Raw genomic sequence first — 23,688 nt, 5'->3', positions numbered from 1 at the left:
TCTTAATTTTCTCTAATCTCCCCAATGTTTCATCTGAAAACTCCTTTTTCCTCCTTTTTTAATAATGGTGGAATTTCTCATTCTTTTATTAGTATTTAGGCTTTTAGTATTCATCCTTACTCCAAACTGAAAAACCTATCTTTACCACTGAAGTGTTGTTCTGTCCCTGTTTATTATTCTTGGCTTAAAATGCTTAAGGATCAATTGTTACAGAAAAAAAAGAAAAAGTTAAATGCTTTTCAGTCATTTGTTTGCCCTATGTAGTTACATTGTAATTTCTAGTCAGTATATTTAGTATAGGTAAATAGAAAACAAAAATACAAACACAAGAACCTATTTTCTATCCCATAACACATCCCACACAAAAAGACAGTCTTCTTCTTGCTTCCAAGGGTATTACATTTCATTCAACAACGGATAAGTAATTTTGCCCATTCTGAGAGCTCATTACAGCTGAAGTGTCTTATTCGATGTTCATTCCAAAAGTACTGGGTATCATTTCATTGTTTCTCAAGTTCCTTTTCATTATATCCTACATATATGTAGTAAACACATTCAATTTTTCACTTCAAAATTATGAGACTTTATTTTATTTTTTTTAAAGATTTTATTTATTCATGAGAGACAGAGAGAGAAGCAGGCTCCATGCAGGGAGCCCGATGTGGGACTCAATCCGGGGATTCCAGGATCACGCCCTGGGCTGAAGGCAGGGGCTAAACTGCTGAGCCACCAGGGCTGCCCAATTATGAGACTTTAAAGGATGTATAAACTACTTGGAGTCATTTAATAAGAGAGAGGTATCAACAACATGATGCAAACATCACAAACTCAGAGCAGCAAAATCTAAATTCACAGAAGGGTGTGTTCAATAGGTCCATGTGTGTTAATTTTTGGCAATACAACAGTGATTATAGGCCCAATAGTTTTTGTTGTTTTTTTTTTTAAGATTTTATGTAAGTCTGTATGTATGTATTTATTGAGAAAAAGAGAGCGCAAGCAGAGGGAGAGTGAGAAGCAGACTCCCTAATGAGCAGGGACCCGATGCAGGATGCAGGGCTCCATCCCAGGACCCTGGGATCATGACCGAGCAGAAGGCAGAGACACCTAATGGACTGAGCCACCCAGGTAGCCTAAAAGCTTTTTAATCAAGTTAAAATTATTTCCAGGATAACCAAAGTTCATGGCAGATATATATTGGTGACTGCCAGAAAAAACATAAGCTACCAGAATGAAACTGTTTTAGGGGACCAATATAGGTTTCCCTTCCCCCTTCTGAGCAAGACACATTCAGGAGATGGGGGTCTCTGTTCCTTTTACCAACTATAAAACCAGAAGGTGGTACACCAAACGTTCATATGCTGACATTTTAAATACAAACGCTCATTCACTTCTGGGTTCCAATCCCCATCCTTTAAGTGCTGGATATACCAATCAGAAAGAAAGTTCAGGCAATCTGTCAACTCACCCCTTCGGGTGAGTGAGCTGAGACAGACAGATTTTCCAATATTCTATATACTATAGGTGATTTCAGAGCACAGGCCTAGAAAAGCTTTATTAAGCTTTCTTCAGATTAGACAAATCCTTCTTTTCCTATATTTTAAGGAAACTTGTTTCCCCACAAAGTTAAACTGAAGTTTGAATAAACTGAGTTTTAAGCTAAAAAATTCATTCTGGATTAGAAGGTAGGGGTAAAAGTGAAATAACAAAATAAAGAGGCACAAAAGATGAACAAGATTAACATTTTTCCCCTAAATTTAATCCAATTTTAGATGATTAAGATCTTAGTTCAAAATTTTTATCTTGTGAAAAGCAATATAATTTATTGACTAAGATAAAAGACAATTACCCACCTCATTTTTTACTGCTGCCATCTCCATTTTTTTTTTTTTAAATTTTTATTTATTTATGATAGTCACACACAGAGAGAGAGAGAGAGAGAGAGGCAGAGACATACGCAGAGGGAGAAGCAGGCTCCATGCACCGGGAGCCCGATGTGGGATTCGATCCCGGGTCTCCAGGATCGCGCCCTGGGCCAAAGGCAGGCGCCAAACCGCTGCGCCACCCAGGGATCCCTGCCATCTCCATTTTGGACACAAGAGTGAACACAAGAATTCTTAAGAAACACATCCCATTAATTACAACTCAACTATGTTTACTGCCACAAAGGAAAAATACACACACTTCTGCAAGGAAAGAAAAGTCAACCAAAACCCCTCATCATCTGTGGAAAGAATACTGAGTTAGAAAACAGAAGAAGCTTACAGTCTGGGATACTCTTTTTATTCCTTATTCATATGAAAACTTCTCTGTGCCTCAGTTTCCTCCCCTGTGAAACAACATTAACCCAATCTTCCCTTAAAGTCAAAGAGTCCTTGTAAGAATCAAGAAAATGTGAAGATTTTTTTTAAATAAAAATTACAACAAAGACAAAGATTATGTATTATAATTGTAGCTCTTCTCAAATATATTTTTTTTAATTTTTATTTATTTATGATAGTCACACAGAGAGAGAGAGAGAGAGAGAGAGGCAGAGACACAGGCAGAGGGAGAAGCAGGCTCCATGCACCGGGAGCCCGATGTGGGATTCGATCCCGGGTCTCCAGGATCGCGCCCTGGGCCAAAGGCAGGCGCCAAACCGCTGCGCCACCCAGGGTTCCCAAATATTTGTTAATTATATTTGTGAACCTTAAACGATTGAAAAGCCATTACTTTAATGACTTCAAGCTCTTGTTCAACAAGTATTTTTTTAAAGATTTTATTTATTTATTCATGAGAGACAGAGAGAGAAGCAGAGACATAGGCAGAGGGAGAAGCAGGCTCCCGGCAGGGAGCCGGATGTGGGACTTGATCCCCAGACCTGGCATCATGCCCTGAGCTGAAGGCAGATGCTCAACTGCTGAGCTACCCAGGCTTTCCAACAAGTATTTCTTATGTAACTGTTATTTACAAGCCACTGTACTAGGCCCTACTGAGATATTACATATAGGTTCAAATATGTTACACAGGTATACTCAATGCGTTTGTTGTGCAAATAACACAGTGAGGAAGGGAGATTTTGATAAGTAAAAACAGGATGAAAAGTGTGAAATTTGCATTACTAAATGTAACACAAGGCATGTGTTAAAAAGTTAAACATTATAACACTGTACTTGCACAGTTAAATAAATTTCCACCAAAACAAAGCTCCTTATACTTTTTATATGGGAGTGTAATTTAAATCCCCAAAGTGAAATTAGTTTTTAGTAAAATACTTCAAAAATCGGGATGGCTGGGTGGCTCGGTCTTGAGCATCTGCCTTCCACTCAGGTAGTGATCCCAGAGTCCTGGATTGAAGCACGCGTTGTGCTCCCGGTGGGGAACCTACTTCTCCCTCTGCCTATATCTCTGCCTCTGTCTCTCATAAATAATAAAATCTTTAAAAAAATTTTTCAAATATCAGTTTCATCCTACAACTTGTCCCTAGATTTTGCCCTCCTCCAACATCTGCCAAAACGTCTGCTGAAAAAAACTCAACATAACAAATAAACAAAACCCCCTAAATTCAGAGAACTCATAAACTGTCTCTTCATTACTCTCTGTTAATACTTTATAACCTGTATGTGAAAACTGGATTTCTGCAGCATTCAATGTAAGCAGAGATTCAGCTCAAGAGCAGCCTAACAATTCTACTGGGCTGGTTGGGCAATAAATATAATTAACTACTCTTTTCATATGCAAAGCAATTCAAATCACGAGTAGGTTTACTATGGATGACAGAAGTAACACACAAATAAACACAAAATGAGGAGGGAGACCTTAATAAGCAAATTAGATTACTGCCTCCTTTCATCAAATGGGCAAATAAGAATCTATTCTCAGGGTTAATTATCATGAGGAATCCCTAAAGATAATGGGCTTTAGTTGTAACTAAGGAACTAGTAAAATAATTTCATCCAAAAATCAAATTAAATAATTAAAGCCAAGTAGTAAACTTTTCATTCTCTAAGTGATAAAACAGCCGCAACTATCCATTATCTCACATATTTGTTCAATCAGGAACTATTTAATACACACATATCATGAATTATACTAGATTCTAAGGATACAATGAAGAAGAAATCAGACAAGGCCCACTTCACATAGCTTACAATGTTGTGAGATAAGACAGGACATAAACAAGTAAATAATTTCAAAAAGCAATTTAAAAAAATGGGGAGGGGCCACACTATTTTTAAGAACTATTACGAAAAAGCACTTCACAGCAAATATTTATTTACATTCCAAGTAAATAGGTCAAAAGTTTTGAAAAGGAAAGAAGCCAAGCCCTGCTCACTAGATGCAAAGATCTTTCATTGACATTTATGTTTCATCTCAATCTAGCCCAGAAGTCAGACTAAACAGGACCGACAACCAGACCTCACCTACTAGCATCTCATCTGATTCTGGTTCTTCCTTCATAAGCCATGGTCCAATCTTTCAAACACAACATCTCTTTTCCGTTAAGCAATTCCTGTCTGAACTTCCAAAGTTTAAACCTAACACAAGTGTGCCCCAACTGTAGGCAAAAAACTGAAATATTTTGGGCAGCCCAGGGGGCTCAGCAGTTTAGCGCCGCCTTCAGCCCAGGGCCTGATCCTGGAGACCTGGGATCGAGTCCCACATTGGGCTCCATGCATGGAGCCTGCTTCTCCCTCTGCCTGTGTCTCTGCCTCTCTTTCTCTCTCTCTGTGTCTGTCATGAATAAATAGAATCTTCAAAAAAAAAATTGAAATATTTCATGCCCAAGAGAGAAAGGAGGAAAGTGAAGCTGTGTCAGAGGTGTAGGCCTAACAGTGCCAAGGTGAATTTCCAGCTTCAAATGGGCTGAGAGGTAAAGTTCACATCTTAAATAATGAAACAGCTTCGCTTACAGAGTGGATAATGAAGCCAAAAAGACCACCTGTGGGCAGTGGATCAGCGGTTTAGCACCGCCTTCAGCCTTCAGCCCAGGGCGTGATCCTGGAGACCTGGGATGGGATGAGTCCCACATCAGGCTCCCAGCATGGAGCCTGCTCCTCCCTCTGCCATGAATAAATAAATTTTAAAATCTTTAAAAAAAAGTTTTCCTAGCATTAAAATGAATTTGGGTAGAATTTTACTTCTCTAAATTGTGTAAACTTAATATAGTATTATTTTTCAATAATTTTATAAAACTACAAATATATTGTTTAATTTTTATTTATTCATGAGAGATACAGAGAGAGGCAGAGACACAGGCAGAGAGAGAGAAGCAGGCTCTATGTAGGGAGCCTGATGTGGGACTCGATCCTGGATCTCCAGGATCACGCCCTAGGCCAAAGCCAGGCGCCAAACCCCTGAGCCACCCAGGTGTCCCTGAAACTACAAATCTAATACAATGTCTGCAACAGTATACCTATTCTGAAAGTAGAGAAAAACTGATTGAAATTACGTGCTAAAGATTTTTTTCTAGGATCTAGTTATCTAATTTTATTTTATTTATTTTTAAGATTTTATTTATTTATCCATAAGAGACACACAGAGAGAGGCAGAGACCTACGCAGAGTGAGAAGTAGACTCTCTGTGGGGAGCCCAATGCAGGACTGGATCCCAGGACCCCAGGATCATGACCTGAGCCAAAGGCAGACAACCACTGAGGCACCCAGGTGCCCCTAGTCACCTAATTTTTATTTTTTATTTTATTTTTTAAATTTTTAAAAAAAGATTTTATTTATCTATTCATGAGAGACACAGAGAGAGAGAGAGAGAAGCAGAGACACAGGCAGAGGGAGAAGCAGGCTCCAAGCAAGGAGCCCGATGTGGGACTTGATCCCAGGACTCCAGGATCATGCCCTAAGCTGAAGGCAGGGGCCAAACCGCTGAGCCACCCAGGGATCCCCTAGTCACCTAATTTTTAAAACTGGTCCAAAGGAACTCAAGGGACCAAAACATCTGCTGCTTCAGAGTTCTACAAACATAATTCAAATTATATGTATACTTGTTATTTTTTTTTATTTTTTTAAAGACTTTATTTATTTGAGAGAGAGAGAGAGAGAGAGAACACGTGCATGTGTGAGCCTAAGGGCAGGAGGGGCAGAAGGAGGAGAAACCGATTCCCCATTGAGTGGGGAGCCTGATGCAGAGCTCTACTGCAGGCCTCTGAGATCATGACCTGATCTGAAACCAAGAAATCAGACGTTTTAACTGACTGAGCCACCCAGATACCCCTATATTTGTTATTTTTAAGAACCATAATAATAAGCACCACACATCAAATATTAAATTTCAAACATAGAAGCCATCATGAAACATGTTCATCATGAAATGGATCATGGAAACACTGAAATGAACCTTCTCTTACCATCTCTATGCACATAGGAAACTTAGGGCACTTCTTGAAATATGTCACTTATTGGGAAAACCAGAGCTCTGCACAGTGCCTTTTGTTAATACAGGCACATAAATGTCCACTCATTTAACACTCTACCAGTGAACACACTAATAAAAGTACCTTACATATCTGGTTCCATTAAATATCATGGCAAGCTCAGGTGCACCTGCTCAGTGTATTGTCTCATTATAAAAAGTAACTCAATAGTGCTTAGTAAAAATATAAGTTATAATATTGCATGACATAATTTAGTGTTTTAAGTTTTGAGTATAGTTGATAGTGACTCAAACTTCAAAAAAATCTCCTACAGAACTTTGAGATTCTAATTTACTTCTTTTTTTTTTTTTTTTTCTTGCTCCAAAACAAATTTCATCTATTTTTTTATTTACATAGAAAGTCCGGATAAGACAACTTTGTTTTCACCACCCTGAAGATATAAATGAAGAGCAAAATCTAGATTTTTACATTTTAGAGTTTTTAAGCTTAAATAAGGAATATGAGGTGATAGCAAAATATTCCAAAAGCAGAATTTTCTTTTTTTTTTTTTTTAAGATTTTATTTATTTATTCATGATAGTCACAGAGAGAGAGAGAGAGGCAGAGACACAGGCAGAGGGAGAAGCAGGCTCCATGCACCGAGAGCCCGATGTGGGATTCGATCCCGGGTCTCCAGGATCGCGCCCTGGGCCAAAGGCAGGCACCAAACCGCTGCGCCACCCAGGGATCCCCAAAAGCAGAATTTTCAATGAAACATGTAGATCAGTGGAACAAAACAGACAATCCAGACACAGAAAATGGTTTGTTTGGTTTTGGCAAAGGTATAAAGACAACTCAATAGAGCAAGGATAGTCTAGAAGAGCTGGATATTCGTAGGCAAAACAAAAGCTTTATTTAGACACCTCGTATCCCCTAATGGGACACTGAGCAGCTCCCTACCTAGGAATTTATATAAATTTGGGGGCAAATTCTATTTTTCTTAACCCTAGTCTTCCTCTTCTCATTCTAGCTTTCAATTCCCTCTTTTTTCTTTTTTTTTTTTAATTTATTTTTTATTGGTGTTCAATTTACTAACCCCCAGTGCCCGTCACCCATTCACTCCTACCCCCCGCCCTCCTCCCCTTCTACCACCCCTAGTTCGTTTCCCAGAGTTAGCAGTCTTTACATTCTGTCTCCCTTTCTGATATTTCCCACACATTTCTTCTCCCTTCCTTTATATTCCCTTTCACTATTATTTATATTCCCCAAATGAATGAGAACATATAATGTTAGTCCTTCTCCGATTGACCTACTTCACTCAGCTTTACTTATTTCTTAGTGACTGTACAATCAAAAGAAAATGAAATGCTGAGGCTGATACATTAGTGTTCAAAGTAAGATATAACTAAAAAAGGATCTACCTGTTAAAAAAAAATTTGAGTATACTGATCTCATCCAACATGCTCATTTTACAGATAAGAAAAAAACTAAGAAATGGGCAGGTCAAATGACTTACTTAAGGTTATAGATATAAAGATTCAGAGGTGGAACTAGAATTTTTATTACACTGTATGGTCCTATTTAACAAAGTTCTTGTCCTAGAATTAAGTAAGGCTTCTAATTAGAGGAATTTTACCTTGTCCCTAACACCGTTAGAAATTCAAAAGATGTATTTTACACAGTTAATTGAGCCTAACGTATTATGAAGCCTCAAGTATTATGAAGTCTATACCAGGTACAATGCAGCTTACATTCCAAGAAGGTAAGTAAAGTTGAAAAATTACTATGATAGATGATTTTTGTATAAATGGGAGAAAGGGATATAGATACAAAGGGTACAAACTTTGTTATAAGAAGAACAAGCTCTGAGGATCTAATAATGTACAGCATGGTGACTATAGTTAACAATAGAGCATTATAGACTTGCAAGTTGCTGAGAGTAAAAAAAAAAAGTTGCTGAAGGTAGATCTTTTAGCTTTCTTACTCCTCTCCCCACAAAAGTTAACTATGTGAGATAATAGCTGTGTCAATTATCTATCTCGATCTTGGTAATAATTCCGTAATGTATATGTATATTAAATCATGACACTTGTACAGTTTAAACATATACAACTATAGAAAACCCAGAAATGGACCCTCAAAACTCTATGATCAACTCATCTTCGAACAAAGCAGGAAAGAATACCCAATGGAAAAAAGTGAAGTGAATGAAAAAATAAATGGAGTTGGGAAAATTAGCCACGTGCAGAAGAATGAAACTAGACCATTTTCTTGCAAATAGACTCAAAATGGATGAAAGACCTAAATGTGAGACAGGCATCCATCAAAATCCTGTAGAACACAGGCAGCAACCTCTTTGACCTCAGCTGCAGCAACTTCTTACTAGGCACATTTCCAAAGGCAAGGGAAACAAAGGTAAAAATGAACTATTAGGACATCAAGATAAAAAGTTTTTCCAGAGCAAAGGAAACAGTTGACAAAACTAAAAGATGATCTTCAAAACGGGAGAAGATAATTGCAAATGACACATCAGATAAAGGACTAGTATCCAAAATCTATAAAGAACTAATCAAATTCAACACCGAAAGAACAAATAATCCAAAAAGAAATGGGCAGAAGACATGAAAAAATATTTCTCCAAAGAAGACACACATATGGCCAACAAATACATGAAAAAATGCAACCATTCAGCATCAGAGAAATACAAATCAAAACCACAATGAGGGACACCTGGGTGGCTCAGTGGTTAAGCGTCTGCCTTCGGATCAGAGCATGATCCGGGGATCTGGGATTGAGTCCCACATTGGGCTCCTTGCAGGAAGCCTGCTTCTCCCTCTGCCTGTGTCTCTGCCTCCCTTTCTCTGTGTTTCCATGAATGAATAAATAAAATCTTAAAAAAAAAAAAATCCACAGTGAGATACCACATCACACCAGTCAGAATGGCTAAAATTAACAAATCAGGAAACGACAGATGTTAGCAAGGATGAGAAAGGGGAACACTCTTACATTGTAGGTGGGAATGCAAGCTGTACAACCACTCAGGAAATCAGTCTGGAGGTTCCTCAAAAGATGAAAATAGAGCTACCCTATGACCCAGCAATTGCACTACTAGGTATTTACCCCAAAGATACAAAGGGGAACCTGCACCCCAATGTTTATAGCAGCAACACCCACAATAGTCAAACTACAGAAAGAGCTCAGATGTCCATCAACAGATGATGAATGGATAAAGAAGATGTGGTATATACATATACACATATACATGTATATGCATATATACACAGAATATTACTCAGCCATAAAAAATGAAACCTTGCCATTTGCAAGGACATGGATGGAATTAGAGGGGTTATGCTAAGCAAAATAAGTCAGAGAAAGAAAATTATCACATGATTTCACTCATGTGGGATTTAAGAAACAAAACAGAGGAGCACTGGGGAAGGGAGGGAATAATAAAACAAGATGAAATCAGAGAGGGAGACAAACCATAAGAGACTCTTATCAGAGGAAACAAACTGAGGGTTGCTGGAGGAGAGGAGGGTAGGGGGATGGGATATCTGGGTGATGGGCATTAAGGAGGGCATGTGATGTAATGAGCACTGGGTGTTATATACAAGTGATAAATCACTGAACTCTACCTCTGAAATGAGTAATACACTATATGAGAAATAAATAAATAGGGGGAAATAAATATATACAATTATATTTGTCAATTATTCATTCTACAATAAAGTTAGAGGAAAAATGACAGGGGAAGGGGTGGGGGGAAGGGAGACTAAACCTCCCCCAAAACAGAAGGAGAGTTAAGTGCTGTAAGAATAGTACTGTGGAAATTCAGAGGATGGCAAGATTATTTCTGATTGGGAATGAAAAAATGGTTCAGATTTATTAAGTAATGAAAGATTTTTCCATTGTTAGAAGTTATCAGAAAAGGACTGGGATAAGTTTGGATTTTGGATCCAGTATAGCCTAGGAAATAAAGAATCATATTCTGTTAGTATGACATCTACCTAATTATCAGTTTTTTTCTTTCTAAGATTTTATTTAGTTATTCACGAGACACACACAGAGAGAGGCAGAGACATAGGCAGAGGGAGAAGTAGGCTCCTCACAGGGAGCCTGATGCAGGGCTCAATCCCTAGACCCAGGATCACAACCTGAGCCAAAGGCAGACGCTCAACCACTTAGCCACCCAGGTACCCCCTACTTAATAGGTTAAAGAAAATACAGAGGCCAGAGAAATATACTAAATGACACCATAGGGAAACAATCGAGACAAATCCAGAATGTGGTACATTCCACAATACGCTTCAAAGTACCAATGTTATAGGGAAGAAAAGAGGAGGAGCTATCTAGACTTTAAAAAGACACCAAAAAATGTAATGTCTAAGTGCTGAATAGATCCCAATTTGAAAAAATTAGCTACAAAAGGGGCACCTGGGTGGCTCAGTTTGTTAAACATCTGCCTTTTGCTTAGGTCATGATCTCGGAGTCCTGGGATCAAGCCCTGCTTCTCTCTCTCTGTCTCTGTCTCTCTCTCTTTTTAAGATTTTATTTATTCACAAGAGAGAGAGAGAGAGAGAGAGAGAAGCAGAGACACAGGCAGAGGGAGAAGCAGGCTCCATGCGGAAGCCCGATGCAGGACTCGATCTGGGGTCTCCAGGATCAGGCCCTGGGCTGAAAGTGGCACTAAAACCGCTGAGCCACCCCCGGCCTGCCCTAAGCCCTACTTCTCATTCTCCCTCTGCCCCCTTGTGCTCTCTCTCAAATAAATAGTAAGTAATTTAAAAACAGCTATAAATGACATTTTTGGGACAACTGGTGGATTCTGATTATGGACTAGATCTTAGGGAATAGTTCCTATTCTTAGGAGTAATAATGGTATTTGCATACTGAAGTGTCAGATTTGTACTCTGATAAGCGCACACACACATATACACACATTGTTCAATCTAATGTGTATTCAAATATTTGTTGTTAGTCTTTCCATTTTCAATATGCTTGAAAATTGTCATTAAAAAATGTTTTAAAAAAGAATTAGATATAATCTTGACAAAGATGATCTAATCCATGATCTTCTTCCAACAATGTAAGAAACTGAGCCTTAGGGGCACCTGGCTGGCTTAGTGGTTGAGCATGTCTTTGGCTCAGGTTGTGATCCTGGGGTCCTGGATTCAAGTCCCACATCAGGCTCCCCGCAGGGGCCTGTTTCTCCCTCTCTGTCTCTCATGAATAAACAAACAAAATCTTAAAAAAAAAAAAGAAAGAAAGAAAGAAACTGAGCCCAAAGTACCAGAGCTAGGGCAGCCCCAGTGGCCCAGTGGTTTAGCGGCGCCTTCGGCCTGGGGTGTGATCCTGGAGACCTCGGATCGAGTCCTGCATCGGGCTCCACCGTGGGAGTCTGCTTCTCCCTCTGCCTGTGTCTCTGCCTCTCTCTCTCTCTCTCTGTCTCTCATGAATAAATAAATAAAATCTTAAAAAAAAAAAAAAGTAATGCAGGCCTTTTCTGAAGAGACTAAAACTCAGGCAGGTCTACAAAATCTTAGCACAAACTCTTTCCATGTGCCAGAAAACTAGGACCCAAGAGACAAAAACTGAGGTGGGATAAACACACACATACATGTGCATGTAAAAAAGACTCTTTTTTTAAAAAGTAATCTTTATAAAAAAAAAAGTAATCTTTATATCCAATGTGGGGCTCGAACTCACGACCCCAAGAATAAGAGCTACATGCTCTTCTGACTGAGCCAGCCAGGTGCCCTATATGCATGTAAAAAGCTAAAGACATTTCTTATAATATGTGACAATATGACTTTTTAAAATTACAAATGAAAATCTGTTAAAGATTGTAACAACTTAGTACATCAGAATTTTATAGAAAATAACCTCAGATGCAACATTAAATGGGAACGAGTTTGCTAGGTACACACACACACACACACACACACACACAAAACCACTTAAATAGTATCACCTATGTATTATCTCCCAACTTGGTCTATTAATTGTGGCAATTAAGCCTTCCAATAATCTGACACCACCACTTAATAACCTCGTATTTCACCTATCCCCGTCACAAAATTCTTGCCAGTCCCCCCAAAATGTCAGTTTTTTCATATTTCTATACAAGTAATTTGCATACAGAATGACCTTTTGCTTTTTCTCCATCTACTCCTCTTTCAAGACCAACTACTTATGCCACCTCTTCAGTAAAGTTTTCTGACCCTGCTCCTCACTACTCCCTGAACTTCAATAATACTTTTTTCATGTTATAGAAGCCTTTAAAACTTTTCCTAATTAAATATATGGTTTCTCCCTAAGAGGAAGAATCATAATCTACTTGATATCACAAAGGAGGCCTTATTTATATCTCTACTTATGGTTTAGCTTAGAGTGCTGGCAGTTAGAAACAATGGAGGTTGTCTATTTTTAAAAGTTCAGGAACAATCATCAACCCATCTAAAAAATAGTATTGCCCTGAGTTAAAAGTGATAGTTTATCATAAAGCAAAACTAAGTGATCTGGACTGCTACTGTGCCCCTTTGATACTCTTGTCACATAGTCGACAAGCATGGAAACCGTCTGAACTGGGATCCCTGGGTGGCGCAGCGGTTTAGCGCCTGCCTTTGGCCCAGGGCGCGATCCTGGAGACCCAGGATCAAATCCCACATCAGGCTCCCAGTGCATGGAGCCTGCTTCTCCCTCTGCCTGTGTCTCTGCCTCTCTCTCTCTCACTGTGTGCCTATCATAAATAAATAAAAATTAAAAAAAAAAAAAAAAAAAAAGGAAACCGTCTGAACTGATACAAAGAAGTATGCTCCTGCTTATTATGCCTAGGAGCCAATTTCAATAAACACAAAAAAATTATCTGAAGGGTTTCCTGTGAGGACTTAATCAGAAGAGTCCAAAAGTCACTGACTCCTTACTTAGTGAAGTCTTAGAGAAATGTGTATTAAGACCTCACTCACAGGCAGCCCTGGTGGCTCAGCGGTTTAGTGCCACCTTCATCCCGGGGTGTGATCCTGGAAACCGGGGATCGAGTCCCACATCAGGCTCCCTGCATGGAGCCTGCTTCTCCCTCTGCCTGTGTCTCTGCCTCTTTCTCTCTCTCTCTGTGTCTCTCATGAATAAATAAAATAAAATCTTAAAAAAAAAAAAAAAAAAAAAAAGACCTCACTCACACTCAAGTAAAATTCACTTAAAATGACTTTTACACGTTAGGATTTCTTTTTTTCTGGGTGCTTGAGTGGCTCAGTTGGTTAAACGTCTGGCTTCAACTCAGGTCATGATCCCGGGGTCCTGGGATTGAGTTCCACATCAGGATCCCTGCTTAGTGGGGAGCCTGCTTCTCCCTCTCCTTCTGCCCTCCCCCCACCTCCTGGCTTGTGCTCTCTGGTCCTATCAAATAAAAAAATTTTTAAATATATAAATATCTTTTTCTTTAGACATCTAAATTTCAACAGAAATTCCATTTCTGAAAAGAGAGCTATAATGGAAATACCTAAAAGTTTTATTGCAAACATGCAAAAAATGGCATTTACAACATCCAATGTATATTCAGCAATATTCAACCTCTCCACTCAATATATGGAATATATTCAAAAACAAACTTGATTTTTGCTGACTGCAAGTCAAAGTAGCCGATGCAAGGTGAATACATGCTGATTGTTCTTGACCAACACACATGCATCTTTAAGTACATACGCGTTAGTAAAGTCTCAACCTATGGTCCTTGAACTACCAGTGAATCATGAGGAGCTTGCTGGTAGCCTAGTATGCCCGATAAGCAGAAGCAGAAAGCTGGGTAGGGATGGTGAGGGGCGGCGGGAAGAATCAGGTGCAATGGTCCACCAAATGAAGATAAACCATTCAGGTGGTCTGCAGTAAGGAAAAATGAGAGAATCACTAAATCAGCAAATTGATCACCATGCCCAATTAATATGATCATGTTGCTTAATGAAATAAACCTAATGCTTTCTTGCAATAAGAGAAGAATGTTGTTTTGGTCCAGAGACACAAGAGAGATAACTATTAATATAATGGCAAAAGTTCTTTATTACAAGTGATTAACACTCAATAATTATTCTTATCAGAAGACTCACCTGGGTATAGTACTACTAGCAAGGTGCTGTCAAAGCTTTGCATTTACAGTAAAAAAAAAAAATCAGATAAATTTAAAAACAAAATCCATCTATTAAAATTTTTACATAAGAAACATCGGCGTTATAGACTAGGGCTATCAAAAATCAGAAGAATGAAGATTCTCATCACTTCTAATTTTTTTTTTTTTTTATTCATGAGAGACACAGAGAGAGAGGCAGAGACATAGGCAGAGGGAAAAGCAGGCTCCACAGGGAGCCTGATGTGGGACTCCATCCCAGGACCCCAGGATCATGACCTGAGCCAAAGGCAGGCACTCAACCACTGAGGCATGCAGGCGTCCCCACTTCAAATGTCTTAAAGATTCTATTCATAGTATGTAGTACTTGCAACTGATTCCTAAATAAAATGAGATGAATAAAACAGCCCATTTTATATCCATAACAAGAATCTTTATTTTTTATTCTTTTTGCGAGAATCTTTAAAAAAAAAAAAAAGATTGTATTTATTTATTTGTGAGAGAGAGATCGAGAACACAAGCAGGGCAGAGGGGTAGAGGGAGAGAGCAGCAGACCCCACCCCTGCCTGCCTGCTCCCTGCTGGACAGGGAGCCCGATGCAGGGCTCGACCCCAGGACACTGGGATCATGACTTGAGCTGAAAGTAGACGCTTAAACGACTGAGCCACCCAGGCACTCTACATAGCAAGAATCTTTTTTTTAAAGATTTTATTTATTTATTCATGAGAGACAGAGAGAGGCAGAGACACAGGTAGAGGGAGAAGCAGGCTCCATGCAGGGAGCCCGACAAGGGCCTCGATCCCCGATCTCAAGGATCACGCCCTGGGCTGAAGGCAGTGCTAAACCGCTGAGCCACCCAGGCTGCCAGCAAAAATCTTTAAAAATGCAAAAAAAATAAAATAAAAAAGAAATTTTAAAATGCTGTTCCAACATACATTCCAAGATAATCTTGACTGGGAAAAAATGTCAATCCTTTATTTGCTAGAAAATTGAAAACAAAATGGGACTAGCCCAATGGAAGGTAGCTTATTAGGTAGGATTAGGTAGGGGCTACAACATCCCATGTCAATTTTTAATATAAACTCAAGTGCTTAAATCTCTTCCCAAAGAGGAGTCTCCATATCTCAGTATTTTCCTACTGAAGCATCCTTTACCTAAATTCATTTCTCATAACCTACGTATCCAAAGTTCCACTGGATTTCCAACTTAGACTTTCTTGCCACCTATTGTCCTTTTGGTCTCTCACCACAACTATATTCCTCCTGCTAAAATCAAGCACCCTCTATTTTACATCAAGTAAATGCCTCCTGGGGCACCTGAGTGGCTCAGTGGGTCGAAAGTCAGACTCTTGATTTCAGCTCAGGTCATGATCTCAGAGTGGTGGGATCTAGATCTGCATCAGGATCCTTGCTTAGAAGGGAGTCTGCTGGAGATACTATCTCCCTCTGACTGATCCCCCCATTCTCTCTCTCAAATAAATCTTTTTTTTTTTTTAAGGTAAATGCCTCTTATTTCACAGTATGTGTCTCTCCAATAGGTATAAAATTTTATATACATCCTACTTACAAAGCCTCAGAGCTAACAACCCAGGAAATATGAAAAAATTTTACTTCTACTGTCACCCTTGGGATAAGCCCAGACTAAATCTTCAGTCCTCCTCATGCTCAATTCTGCTTCATTTTTAATTACAGACCCAGCCCTAAGAGTAGAAGCATAAGAAAATTCAGAAAACAACCTAGTCAGATGGTGTATAAAATATATGGGACAGGACAGCCCCGGTAGCACAGTGGTTTAGCGCCGTCTGCAGCCCAGGGCAAGATCCTGGAGACCCTGGATCGAGTCCCACGTCGGGCTCTCTGCATGGAGCCTGCTTCTCCCTCTGCCTGTGTCTCTGCCTCTCTCTCTTTCTATGAATAAATAAATAAAATCTTTAAAAAAAAAAAAAAGAATATATGGGACACTGAAAATATGTAAGGAAGAAATATGAATGATATTCTTGGTGAAGAAAGAAAAAGTTTCTAGAGAGAAATGTGTTTGTTCTAACATACACCAACCTCAAAAGGGCTATTGGTATATTCTAGGGCTGAATGCTCCGAAGTCTATCTTTGAGTTTGGATGTAACGAACTATAGGTAGAATTTCTCCAACACAACACTAGAATGAGTAGTTAACAAACCAAATTATTTTCTGAAATTTTAGGAATGGTCTGTGTTTCACAGGCAGACTTGATTTCCCATGTTTCCCAGTAATTTCACAAAATTCAGTATACTCAGCACCTACTATGGTCAGGTCCTGATTAGAGGTGATCACCTCATTTCTCCACCATCTGGAATTTTCATGACTCAGTTCTTAGTACCTTCCTCCCCTTTTCACTAACTTACAGCAATCATTTATTTTTATTCCTTCAGTCAACCTCCCCCAGCTGACTCCAAAATCCACATTCATAATCTGAACATCTAGGAGTTCTATATCTGAATTTCTGCACCAACCTACGTGATGTCCCAACTTAAAAATTCTGTCAGTTAATCCTTAACATACTGAAAGGCAAACTAGAGCTTGCCCCAGATAGTTCTTAGTCCCCAAAACCTACCAAGTCATCTCAATATTTCTGGTCACTCAGATTCACAAATATGGGATTACAGATTTTCCTCAATTTATGATGGGGTTACATCCCAATAAACCCATCATAAATTGAAAACTATGAATAAGTTGAAAATGCATAATACAACTACCCTACAGAACATCATAGCTTAGCCTAGCCTACCTTAAATGTGCTCAGAACATTTAACATTAGCTTACAGTTGGTCAAAATCATCTAACACAAAGCCTATTTTATAATCAAGTGTCAAATATCATAAAATTTATTGGATAAAATAAATTTTAAACAGAATGATAAGCGTATCTGTTGCTTACCCTCACATGCCCTGACTGCATGGCTGACTGGGAGCTGCAGCTTGGCATCACAAGAGAGTAGCCTACTACCTATCACCAGCCACAGAAAAGACCTAAATTTAAACTTTGAAGTATGGTTTCTACTAAATGTGTGTATCACTTTGCACCATCATAAAATTATAAGATCGAAAAATCGTAAGTTGAGCCATAAGTCAGGAACTATGTGTTTTACTTTCTTTTATGTATCCCTATATCCAATAAATTACCAACTCATGCCATTTTTTTCCTAATGGGTTCCTCCCTTTAGTCTCTTCTCTGCTGTAATTAATCCTGTACCAGTGCTTCTCAAGCTTTAACATGCATAGGAACCATTTGAAATTCTTATTAAAATGCAGATTCTGATTTACTAGGTCATGGGTGGGGCCTGATTTTCTGTACTTCTAACGCAGGCACGCACGCCCAGGTTATTGCAAAGCTTTGAGCAGCTCAGATCACGGCTTTCTTTTATTCCCTCAGCGCCTGCAGTTTATCCTGTGGTATATTTATCTGTTTACATAATGTTTTATAATTTTTTCATGTGTGCACATTTTAGTATCCTTTCCTTAAAAAGGATTTTGACATACTCAAGAAATAAGATCATGATTCCTTTTTTGGAACAACAGTAACCAACCCAATGTTGGGCATATTGTGGGTACTCAATGCCTGTTGATTGTAAAATGCTTCTGCAGAAAACATAACAATCATCTCTTAAGAGCTGAAGCAGGTTTATAGATTACTTTTGTCAACTTTAGAAAAACCATTCACTGCTAATCAACCTTTTCATCACGTAAGACAGAAAATAAAACAGCTTTCTATTCATAGTTAAGAAAGCAAATGTTAAGTTAAACTTGTGAATTATTGGTTATATATTTATTCTTTCTCCATCAGTGAAGGATTACATATACATTTAAAACAAAAACTAGAAGCCCAGACAGCAAACGAAAAAATAAACTGGACTTTATTAAAATGACTCTTGCTCTCAGGGTGCTAAGTTCAAGACCCACATTAGGTGTAGAGATTGCTAAAAAAAATTAAAATCTTTTTTTTTTAAAGATTTTATTTATTTATTTATTTGAGAGAGAGAGAGAGAGAGTGAGAGAGAGCAAGAGGGAAGAGAAAGAGGTAGAGGGATAAGCAGACTCTGTGCCAAGCATGGAGCCTGATGCAGGACTTGATCTTATAACCGTGAGATCGTGACTTGAGCCAAAATCAAGGGTCAGATGCTTAACTAAGTCACCCAGGTGTCCCTGAAAAATAAAATCTTTAAAAAGAAAAAAAAAATTTAAAGACAACCCCAAAATGGGAGAAAATATTTGCAAATCATCCATCTGATAAGGGTTTAATATACAGAATATATAAAGACCTCCCACAAGAGAACAACAACAAAAAACCCAAAACTCAATTGAAAAACAGGCAAAGGGCTTAAATAGACATTTCTCCAAAGATAAACAAATGTTCAAAAAGCACTTTAATTAAAAGATGCTCAACATTACCAGTCATTAGGGAAATGCAAACCCAAACCACAATGAAATACCACTTCAGGTCAACTACAATGACTATAATTTTTAAAATGGGAGAGAACAAGTGTTGGTGAAGATACGGAGAAACTGAAATCTTTGTTGCTGGCAGGAATGTAAAACAATGAAGATATTATGGTTTATAAACACATAAAGTTCCTCAAAAAGGCAAACCACATAACCCAGTAAGAATTATCATATAACCTAGCAATTCCACTCCTGGTATGTTATATCCAAAAGAATAAAAAATAGACATTCAAACAACTCTTTGTACACCAAAGTTCATAGCCACTGAATCACAATAACCAAAATTGAGAACAACCCAAATGTCCATCAGTAGAAGAATAAACAAAATGTAGTATATACATAGAATGGAATAGTATTCAGCTATAAAAATGAGGTACTGAAAAAAAAAAAATGAGGTACTGATACTTGCTACCACAGGATTAACCTGAAGACGTTATGCTACGTGAAATACAGCATAAACAAAAGGATAAACATTGTATGATTACACTTATATGAAATATCTAGACTTCATAAATTCATAGAGACAAAACGTAAACTTAGAAGTTACCGGGGATTGGGAAAGAAGGAGCAGAGATATTGTTTCATGGATCCAGGGTTTGTCTGGAGAGATGAAAAATTTTGGAAATACATAGTGGTGATGGTTGCATACTGTGAGTGTAATTAATGCCACTGAATTGTACACATAAAAATGGTTAAAATGGCACAAATTTTATATGTATTTTACCACAAGTTAAAAAAATGAAACTAGAAAAAAAGAGAAACTAACATTTTTTTTTTATTATGGCCCTCAGTTCCAAGTTCTGACTGCCATTTGTAACCTATGGGATTGTTAAAACAAGTTAATTTCACCCAGCTTCACTCTATCCATAAACTAGAGACATATTACTCACCTCCCAGAGTTGAAGACTAAATGAGAAAACAATCACTTAGCACAAACACTTGTTACATAATAAATACTGGATAAATGGTAGTTATAATTTAAAAACCACTGTTCCGGGCAGCCCGGGTGGCTCAACGGTTTAGTGCTGCCTTCAGCCCAGGGCGTGACCCTGGAGACAGGGGATCGAGTCCCACATCGGGCTCCCTGCATGGAGCCTGCTTCTCCCTCTGCCTGTGTCTCTACCTCTGTGTGTGTGTGCCTCTCTCATGAATAAATAAAATCTTAAAAAAAAAAAAAAAAAAAAAACACAAAACACTGTTACTCATCAAGTAGGTAGTCTACAAGGCTGCTATAAGTGGATACCCAGAAGAACTCCATGATATTAAGACATTCTGAAACAAAAAAATGAATGCCCAGCAGTTACCCTGCTATAAACCTGGAACTTGTGACCACCAAGGGTTGGTCCTCTTGGGCTATCACTGAACATGCAGAATAAACGATACACCCAGAAAGTGAGAACCTACTTTCTACATCATTACATTCATTAAAAAGGTGAACAAAATAAGAAAAGAAGCTGGTTGGCTGTCTTCAACTAACTTCCTTTTATTGTTTTTTCCCTATATACTTATTTTTAAAAATCACGAGATTTAATTCCTTAGTTAATGCCATGGACTAAATAAAGCCTTGTCTAGAGGTCCTGAGTTCCAACCCCAGCATCACAATGTCATCATAATAAGGCAGAGAACCATACAGAATATGTTGTCTAAAAAATGTTCTAGCATCATGGAAGCTTGGAGTGAATGGATAAATAATCCCTTATAATGTATATATTTGTCTTGATGAATAATATTAAGTGTTTAAAAAATGGTCAAACTAGCTGAAACTCAAAAACGATTCTAAGCAAGGTGTGCCAAAGGAAGATACTACAAATGATTCCAAAGTAACATAAAACACAAATCTTATCATGTGAACTAAGCAATATCTGTATTCTACCGTCTTTTGCAAAAACTTCCCAAATTCCTTCAAACAAGTAAGGAAGTTTTTCTCCTGTGCGAAATTAACTTGCATTCATACGCAAAAGGCTTAGATCCAGGGGGAAAGAGAAACTACAGTATCTCAAATGGCCAAAAAGGTTTTTTTAAAAGTCGTTTTTTACTAAGGCCAGCTGATACTCGAAACAAACTCATCTAAAATGGTGATTTTCAACATTACACTGTGAATGTAATTAAAACTGTCATGAAAAGCATCAGAAGACTTTTTACTTCACGTTGATAAAAGAATTTTTCATAACCCAAACATCCAGTTTAGAACTATAAACCATTATGTCTGAAAAGCAAATGATCTGTGTCAAAACCCTTAGGAAAATTAGTTTTTCTCTTCACAACAAAAACCTACCATAAAAAACAAAAACTATTTAATGTGTTAACCACTCACCTGAGCTAGTTCCTTTAAACCACAATCAACTCTTAACTATCATGACAATAATGATGAATAAAGGCTTCCATAATTAAATTCCAGAAATAATCATTTTATCCTATGCAACTCCTTCCTCGACCCCAGTTACAAGAGGCCCATACTTTCTCTTCAGGAGAAAATAAAGAGGTTTGGTAGTTGGTGTTCTTTTTTCTAAACTTTACCTTGGAAAGATAGTGAAGTTTAAAGTCCAGAGAACTCAGTTCTCAAGGAAACTGATACTATGGCTATCTAACTAGACACTGCTAGTAATAAATTACCAAAAGCTAAGACACTTCATGCTTTTAAAGGCCCATGCTACTAATGCAGGGCTGGTCATAGGTCACATCACCAAAAGGCTTAAATAAATTGGTTCAAGTTCATTACCAAGAAGAGAAAAATGTTTACTATAATTTTTAAATGAGTGCAAAAAAAAAAATTAAATTGAAACTAAACACTACCTACAGCTAGTACCAATACATTTTGGTATCATTAGTGAGTGATCACCTCCACTGCAGGAAGAATCACGGTGACGCCCAATTTAACCTTACCCCAGAGCCGGTTGAAAATCATGCCCCTTCTATCTCCTGCTTTGTGGTCACTGAGGAGCTCACTGCTAACGTGCCACCAAGCAAATGCACTACTAAATAGCGTTTTCGGGGACAAGCTGGTTTCAAGCCACACTGCCCTGAGCTCTCCCACCGTGTGCCCAGGATTTAATCCTGCAGGAAACCCACGGATTTTAACGAAGTGGCATGCCACAGCACCACGTAACTCACGACATCCATCAGCCAAATGTTAGGTGTATTCAGTTTACAGATGGAACTCAAGTGAGAGGGAAAGCAACTGGTCGAAAGCGAGTTTAAGAAAAAGCTGTAAACCCTTCCATCCGCAAACAACTTAGTTTAGGAAGTTATAAATATGCTCCACATTCTGGGACATCTAGCAGAAGGCTGGCACAAAGCCAACACCGTCATCTTTGCTATTCCTAGCTGTGTCTTCGTTCCTTGTAACGTTCTGCCCTCCGCACAAGCTGGCGTGGACTCGGCCAAAGATCGCTCAGGCAGGCAGAGCCAGCTTTAGGACCACCCGCCGCACCGCAAGGCCGCCTGGGCTCCGCGGCTCCCCTCGGCGAAGCGCGTTCCAGCGCGTTCCGTGCTATAGGAAACTTTGAGAGCCCCGATCCTCCTGGGCTGGGTCGCGCCCCCCTATTCCTACTTCGGCCCTACCCATCCTGCCGCCCGTCGGGCCGGGGGGAGCCGCACGCCCGCACGCCCCAGCGGGCAGCCACGTCTTCCTCGCGCGGACTGCCTCGCCGCCGCTCCCTAAAATAATGCGTGTGGCCGCTCGAGACTTCCCCAGCCAGGCTCCAGAAACTTGCGGGTTTAAATGGCCAAACTGGAACCAACCAGGGCAGCTGTCATCTGAAACTCAGGAAAGCTGAGACCAGCCTGCTCCGCCGAACCAGGGATGTGGCGGGGCCCGTCGGAGGGAATGCCGAGGGCTCCCCCTCCCCTCCCCTCCCTCCCCTCCCCCACCCCCACCCGTGCGCTTCTCTGCAACCCCAGCGCCGCCATCCTGCTCCTGAATAATTAAACCGGGTGGAGAGGGAGTGGGGTGGCCGAGAAAGGCAGTTTCCAGCCGAGTTTCCCGAGCCGAGGCGGAGCGGTCGAGAGGCCGCGGGCTACGTCCCCGGCGAGCGACGGACTTTCCTCAGGGGCCGGGAGGGCAGGGGGCGAGCCCGAGGCCGGCGGGCCGGCCGGAAGCGGAGCGCGGGGCGTGACGCGCAGGGCGGGATGACAAAGGGGCGCGGGGGCCCCGGCCGCGCGGCCCGCGGGCCCGCGGGGGCCGGGACAGGTGGCCGGGCCTGGCCGGGAACAATGGGGGGCCGAGGCTGCCCCCTGGCGCTCACCTACCTCCGGTGCCCTCCGAGTTCTCGTTGAGGCTGCCCGAGGAGTCGTGCTGGGCGCCCACACACCCGCCCATGGGGGCCCCCGGCGCCTCGTCCGCCACCTCCGGGCGCCCGTCCGGCCGCCGCCTCAGCCGCCGCCGCCGCCTCAGCCGCCTCAGCCGCCGCCGCCGCCGCCGCCGCCGAGCCCCGGACAGGCGCGCCGCTCCGCTCGCCCGCCGCGGCCCAGCCTCCGCCCCCTCGCCGCTCCACCCACCGCCTTGGCTCGGCCCCTTCCTCCGCGCCCACTTCTACCTCAGCCCCCGGGCCGCCCGCCCGGCAGGCCGGGCCCGCGCGCCGCCCTGGCCTCCGGCTCGGCCCCGCCAGGCCGGGGCTGGCCCATCCCGGGCGGGCCGCAGCGCCCGCCTCGCCTCGCCTCGCCTCGCCCGCTCACCGCCCCGCACTCCCGCGTCCAGGCGAGCCCCGCGCCGGCGCCGCCCGTCCGCCAGGCCCCATCGGCCCCCGCCCCGCGG

At 40.6% G+C, this 23,688-nt stretch overlaps 1 protein-coding gene across 6 annotated transcripts in view; it reads right to left on the bottom strand.

Annotated features, from left to right (window-relative positions):
- UBTD2 (ubiquitin domain containing 2) overlaps nt 1–23,343 on the bottom strand; it is a 73,791-nt gene extending 50,448 nt beyond the window's left edge. Inside the window, exons 1-2 of one of the 6 annotated variants that reach the window (XM_077895530.1) lie at nt 23,184–23,319; nt 14,047–14,220 (exon numbers count right to left, since the gene is read on the bottom strand). Coding sequence is in view for 2 of the 6 variants with exons in the window: in XM_077895528.1 (XP_077751654.1) it covers nt 23,184–23,253 (70 nt within the window). In the remaining 4 variants the exon portion in view is untranslated. Of the gene's footprint in view, nt 1–14,046; nt 14,221–21,818; nt 22,453–22,676; nt 22,698–23,179 lie in introns of those variants that run through there. The other 5 variants (XM_077895528.1, XM_077895533.1, XM_077895531.1 and 2 more) reach the window with 5 other exon arrangements.
- Nucleotides 23,344–23,688: the final 345 nt, after the last annotated feature.

This window comes from Canis aureus, chromosome 4 (genome assembly GCF_053574225.1).
Source record: "Canis aureus isolate CA01 chromosome 4, VMU_Caureus_v.1.0, whole genome shotgun sequence".
Lineage (NCBI taxonomy): Eukaryota > Metazoa > Chordata > Mammalia > Carnivora > Canidae > Canis > Canis aureus.
The sequence above is the reverse complement of the archived record's forward strand: the minus strand, read 5'-3'. Positions and strand labels throughout refer to the sequence as shown.